Consider the following 6,879-nt stretch of genomic DNA (forward strand, 5'->3'; position numbering starts at 1 on the left):
ATTATAAATATTTCATTTATTTTCATAATTTATGCATGCAATAAATGAAAAACTTAATTAAATCATCTCACGATATTGTCTTAAACCAGTACAACAATTGCCCAAACGGGACTTCTATTAAAAAAAAATGAAAATGCCCACGCAGGGGCGGGAAACAAGAACAAACCCACGCAGGGGTTAACTAACCAAACTTGCTCACGCAGGAGCAGAATACAAACCACAAGCTCACGCAGGAGCTGAATACTGGAATAACAAGTCCACGCAGGGACTGAATTACAACATAAATAAAAATAACAAGGGTTCTCAATGACCCCTCCTCTTCGACTTCCCCTTAAGCAAATCTGATAGCCCTTTGAAGAAACCTTGCCGCTCTCTGCGGTCTTCACGAACTTCTTGTTCAACTTGGTTTAGCCTCTCAAGGACTTCCTGCTGAATCTGTGGCTGTGGCGGCTGATACACCGGTGGAGGAGGTGGCTGATGCTGGTACCCATAAGTCGGGTAACCAGTAGTCCATGGCCCTCCATATGGTCCTTCAGGATGAAGGGCACTGTAGTCCCGAGCTACTTGATACGGATCTACCTCCGCATAACCGTAGTTGTAGTTGTAGTTGTAGTGGGTGTGCGCCGGATGCTCGAATGGGTTGTATGCTGCTGACCCAGCATACGCAGGAATCGGGTTATCGAAACCCAAAGGTGGTACCACAGGTACTGAGTTAACATCTGGTATAGGGCTTGACGGACCACCATCATATGGGTCCTCTTCCTCCTGAAGTGGCGGATAATGGCTGCCACTTGATGGCTGGGGAGTACTGATTCGAACTCCACCTCGCACAGACATCCGTGCATTAGACCTTCTCCGCCTTGGTGGCTCCGGAGGCGGCTGCTGCTCCACTGGCGGTGGTGGCGGCGGCGTGACTGCCACAAACTGTTGACCCACCGAAGGATCCTGTTGCTGCTGAGGATGCGAGTGTTCAGACGGGGTGAAATACCAGTCAATGTTTCGGAACCTCTCCTCGTAGCTGTCTGGACCACGATAAGGCGATCCATGGAAAGACGATCCGTCAGATATCTCTATCGGGTGGTTGGGCGTCCCCGTAGCAGGCTCCATAGGGTCAGTATCCTCGTCCATATCGTTATCCCCGGAGAAGTGGTCTTCCGGTCCAAGTGGGTTAAAACCCACGGGTTCTGGCAAAAGGTTAGCCGGGTTAAATCGGCTTTGGAAAACGGGTGTTGGGTCGCCAAAAGAATGGTGAGAATTGGATCTTTGAAGAGGTATGAAAGCTGGCGGCTGGTTGTTGGGCTCATTTTCAGAATGGGGCCCAAATGAGTGTTGGTATGAAGGAGAGGAGCTAAGGGATACTGATCGCCTTCCTGGTTCGACATAGAGCCTCCATGGCTCTTGCGGGCTGGTGCTCATGGTGATGGAAGGAGTACGTCGATGCGACGGCCCGGCCTCGTGATCATGTCCTGACACGGGTCCTTTGCCTCTACCGCGAAGGAATCTGGGTGGCATGATGACCTGCATACGATAATCAGACAACAACAACAACAGAATAAAAGACTCAAAAATAAAACAAAACAGAGTTTGTCCTATGTTCGATGTCTAGACTCGGAACTCGAAGAATGTGCAATTTGTGCACTGAGATTAAACACAAAAGGCTAGTGTTTAATTCACTCAGTGTTGGCTCTGATACCAACCTGTCACACCCCTAATTTCCACGTGTCACCGGTGGGCCCGGTGGGGGATTACGTGACGTAGTTGATATCATCATATGTCAAACAACGCAAATTATAATGCACAGCGGAAACAAGTGAAAATAGATTTATTTCAACTATTAATTGTAATATCAAGTATCACAACCAGTCAAAATAGATCCACAGGCTGATCGAAGTAAAAAGAAAGAAATTGTTCAACAGATATATGCATCCCAAAAGCTTGCGAGACTCTACGATGCTAAGGAGAAACCAGCCTATTGCGTATAGCACCTGCACTTAATCTTTTTGGGGAAAATACGTCAGTTTGCACTGGTAAATACAATTTAACTGACTCATTTTGAAAACATTTGAAAATTTGTTTTAAATGCACAAGGCACAAAACATTTTATAACTTGGGAATATTTAATCAGAGTTAAACTTTTACATGTTTGTTAACCGTTCAGTCGCCCGAGTCGTATCGGGTTTAAGGTTAAATGACACACCACATGGTATAAGTCCGCGGCAGGAAGCCAACGTTAATACCTTAAAAATAATGGACATAATACCGGGTGTACGCCTACACCCGGGTGTCAAGGTCGTGGCCAAAAATGATGCCAAGGATATCCGGGACATGGTCATTAAGCTCCCAAAGGCATAAAAACAAACAACACCAAGTTTTTAAACGGGTCCCATTGATAATACCCAACTACAAATGAGGTGGGGTCAATCGCCCGACCAAGCGGTATTTTATATACCGTACCCCCAAGCCCGTATAAGGGAAAATAAGTTAAAAGTATTTACCTGAGCAAGTATAACCACAAATTCAAAAATGCACGTGTCTTTTACTGGGCTCCTATTCTGGAACGAAGGTTATAATAACCTATTAGAATCCTAACGGGTCTTTTAACATAGCCTAAGCTTAGACCGGTTAGTTTCGAAGAATAAATATGGTTTAATCGCGAGAAATGCGAAAACCGGGAAGGAATGTGATTTAGACCCTACAAGCTTGGATACTTGTATAATATGGGTAAACTAAACACATTCTGAATTTTGAGACTTAGATGATATGGTTTGACCCGTTTCGGCTAATATGCGTGAATAAGTCACATAAACCGATCCGAACGCGAAAGTGCGTAACGAGTAACCACATAAGTCATATGCAAGTTTCCTGAGGTTATATGCACCAAGTATATTGTAATATCAGTAAGGTATGTCCCAATACGCCCCAAATGTTTTTATACGCCAATTACGCCTCATAAGGGCATTCTGGTAATTTTACATAGGCTAAAAGGGTAAAAACGGAAAGTCTGAGTTTCCAACTTTAGTCTACTGTTATAATATATATTTTTATAAAATATATCAGTAGGTATTAGACCTTTTATATATAAACTCGTTTTGACGTATACTATGTCGTAAAAATGCCTAAAAAGGCGATTTGGAGCCATTTCCGGGTTTTAAAAGGAAAGGTGATATTTTTATATTTCCAGAAGGCTCAAAATATCATATTTAATATAACAAATCAGTAGGAAAAGGTTTGGGGTCAAAAGGTTATGTAAAACTCATTTTATGACCGTAAAGGGTAAAACCGGCATAAGCCGAAATAAGCTTAGAACCTCTAGTTATGCTCAGCCTAAAAATGAATAAAAATCTTTAAAATTCCCAAAATATTATTATATAACAGTGGGTATAAAGTTTTGGTATAAAATTCGGGTTTAGATAGGTTATGCGTTAAATACGCTAATTATTTATTAAGAAAGCTTCTAATTACGCTAACGAGCATAACTCTTAATCTAGACCTCAAACTGATGTCAAATTTTGGGGACAACTTTATATTTCAGTAACTAAGGTGTCTACCCTTTTACATTTTCAAATATTATAATTTTTGGACATTCGGGCATAATGGTCAACATATGGGCATTTAACGGAAACATGCATATGAACAAGATATCTAATGAACCACATTGTATAATCACAGGAGGATATACCAACATGTTAATAGGTTCAAAAGAAGCTCTAAGGTATTTTTAATCTTGACTAAAACGGGTCAGAACTGAAAGTCAAAGCGAAAGTCAAACTATGCGACTTTCGGTTCCGAACCGGGTCTAAACAGAAAATTGTCGAGTTGAACATGTTGGAACATGTTCTTATACTTATTACCAAGTTATATTAATGTTCAAACAGGTTACATTCAACCTACATTGCTAATTATGCGTTAATTTGAAATTTAGAATTCTGTTGACTTTTTATAGATAGCTTTGACTCGACAATTAACATGCTTAGAGTGGGAATCTGGAAACACCCTTTTAAGGGTTTGTTACCCACTTAATTACCTTCCTAAAGGTATTTTTTAATTCGTGATTTGACAAAGCACATTATGCTTAATCACGAAGTCAAACCTTAACTATGACGGTTTGACTTTTTCTTAATTAACTAAGCTAGAAAGGATTAAAGAAGGTTAAGGACACTTACAAGAGTCCTAAGATGGATTAGAGAGCCTAAGAAAACGTGTTGGTGACCAGAGGAGTTCCAGAGAGCTTTTAGCCAAAGTTCCAAATGAGCAAGTTCATATGGTCACACTTCAAGCTCTTTATATAGTGAACTAGAAGCTCCAAGATCTTGACAAGCAAGTCTAAGGTAGTTACAAGATCACCCCAGATGTCCCTAAGGGTCTAAATACTGCCTAGGAAGCCCATAGAATCGGAAATTTACGTTTTAAGTCGGTTAAATGCATTGGACAGGCAGCTGTCCAAAACATACTGCCAGCGACGGTCTTACGGACCGTAAGCTTGAGGCCTTACGGTCCGTAAGGACCTCTTGCGGACCGTATGCTACAAGATTGGCGGTCCGTAACAGACTTTACTGAAACATGGTTCAGGTGCCCACCTTACGGACCGTAAGCCTAGGGCTTTGCGGTCCGTAACCGATCCATGCGGAACATTCCCAGGTACCCTGCTTACGGACCGTAAGCCAAGGGCCTTGCGATCCGTAAGCTATGGCCAGAAGACAAAAGTTTTGCAAACTTTTAAGTCTTGACCATGCAACCACAAAAACCCGAAACATGCTGCCTCTTTTCAGATGTGGGACCTTCAAGGCCAGCCATTGCATGTCCTACTTCTTCTTACATGTTCCCATTCATCTCAACTCAATAAAGGACTTGTATGTTTGACGGAGATTCAAAGAAATGAGTCTTGGAATTTTATAGAAATTGGCCAAGCTTATAACAATTCTTATTCATAAGAATTTTATTAAATTTAGGAGTAGTAACAGCCTATAATTCCATGGCCCTTAATAAAGATAAAACTTTATTTATTCAAGAGCAACCGGTTATCGAATGAGATGATCATCAATTGATTTAAGGATCTTGGGATTTATAAAATTTGGGTCGCTTAGAGGTGATTTAATAACGTGTCGCCCTTGGGTCGTTCAGATTTTAAATAACATGACGCCCCTTTTTATTAGAAATCCTACCACATATCTCTTTATTAAATCCGGTTTTTCTGACATGTCTGTCACGGAGGACACGTGTCTTTATTCAATTGGACAGGAATTTTCGAGGTGTTACACTAACCCATCAACATTTGAGGAGGTTGCACCCCTAGAGTTACATGTATCTCTTGGTGGTAGTTCAAGTGAGCAGCTACTACAGGTGTTGAATCCACTGATTTATACCTGGACAATAGTTTCATAAGTCAGACTCCCTTGAAGGCAATTTCTTCCTTGGGAACCAAGGTATCCACTAGTGTGTTCAAGCTAACCACTAGTGTGCTTACTAAGTTAACTACTGCTGAAGAAAGAAGTCCCCAGTACCAAGAAAAAGGGGCATCAGTGGATGAACCATTGGAGACTTCTCCTGGTCCAACCGCTGATACAACCACTGCTGGTGGGAAATCAGATGATCCCATTAAATTGGGTGATAGTTTAAAATATCAGGATTTGACGGAGAGAGTTACCAATCTTGAAACATCTGTGGCAGATATCAAAAATATGCTGCAACAGTTGTTACAATCCTCAAAGTCTCAATCCACTGTTTCATCATCTACTACCACAACAAGTGAGCTATGGCAACTTCTACTACCTCTGTTTCATCAACAAAGAAAATATGCTGATCAACAACATGAAATTCAGCTACAAATGTTCAGAAATGTGATGGAAGTAAGGTATAAGGATACTCAAGCTGACATTAAAGCCATCAAAGCTCATTTACTTCAAACCACTGGTACTTCTCCTCCTACAATTGTCTATGTAGAAAACCCTGATGATGCCAAAAAGGGGGAGAAAGGAAAGAAAGGAAAGAAAGGAAAGGATGGTTTGTATCTAGAACCTGATCCAAAGGCTAAACCTGTTGTAGAAATTCCAAGGCCAGATGGTACAAAAAAGGTTGATGTGACTCTCAATGCCTTTGCTAAACAAAAAGCAAATAGAAAAGAGAAAATGGAACGAAAGGGTTCTAAAAGATTTGAAAAAGAAAAGGAAGTTCTGATGGCAAAGGAAGAGCAGGGTACTTCAAAAAGAATAAGAACTACCAGAAAGGTCAGCGAACCCACTTCCACACCTGTTATATGAACAACTGTTGATACATCGGTGGTTGATACATCACCTTCTGATATCCCCAAAAGTTTCTCACCTCAAACCACAAAGCGAACAGATGTTGAGACACCTGTTATATCAACATCTATTGATACATCAGTGGTTTCAACAGTTGTTGTCACAACAAATGCTGTTGTCACTTTACCAACCACCACTCAATCCACAAATCCAACTCCAAGTTCAACACCTCCAACCACACCAAAAATCAAAAGAAGGAGGATAACAAATGTCATACTTGAAGATGACACTGTACATTCTCCACTTCCAATATCTTCACAACCTCTGATCCTATCAACTGTGCAAAAACCTACTTCAACTGCTTCAATTCTAACCCCTGACCAAACTACTGCCTTGGTTCCTTTGAGTGTGAAATTTCCTCTGGATCTTCCAACAGTTAGGGAGGAGATCAAATCCTTCTATTCTGAAGATGATCCTGAAAAGAGGAATCTTCCATCTCTTCAAGGGTATCCTTTGCCAAAAGAACATTGATGAATACCTTCAATTGAAAGCCAAACAAGCAGAGGTATCTCAAAAAGAGACACAAAAGGAAAATCTAATAAAGAAATACAGAGAAATCTGCAATATCTGCTTAGCCAAG

General features: G+C 41.0%; 1 protein-coding gene across 1 annotated transcript; it reads right to left on the reverse strand.

Moving 5' to 3' along the window:
* Window positions 1–303: 303 nt before the first annotated feature.
* Window positions 304–4,794, reverse strand: LOC110932656 (extensin-like). Its single transcript, XM_022175976.1, has 3 exons — window positions 4,729–4,794; window positions 926–1,518; window positions 304–808 (listed from the first exon to the last, which is right to left on the reverse strand). Exons 1-3 carry the CDS (start codon window positions 4,792–4,794, stop codon window positions 304–306), a joined length of 1,164 nt encoding a protein of 387 aa, XP_022031668.1.
* Between the last annotated feature and the right edge of the window lie 2,085 nt (window positions 4,795–6,879).

The sequence above is a fragment of the Helianthus annuus genome, chromosome 3 (genome assembly GCF_002127325.2).
Source record: "Helianthus annuus cultivar XRQ/B chromosome 3, HanXRQr2.0-SUNRISE, whole genome shotgun sequence".
Classification (NCBI taxonomy): domain Eukaryota; kingdom Viridiplantae; phylum Streptophyta; class Magnoliopsida; order Asterales; family Asteraceae; genus Helianthus; species Helianthus annuus.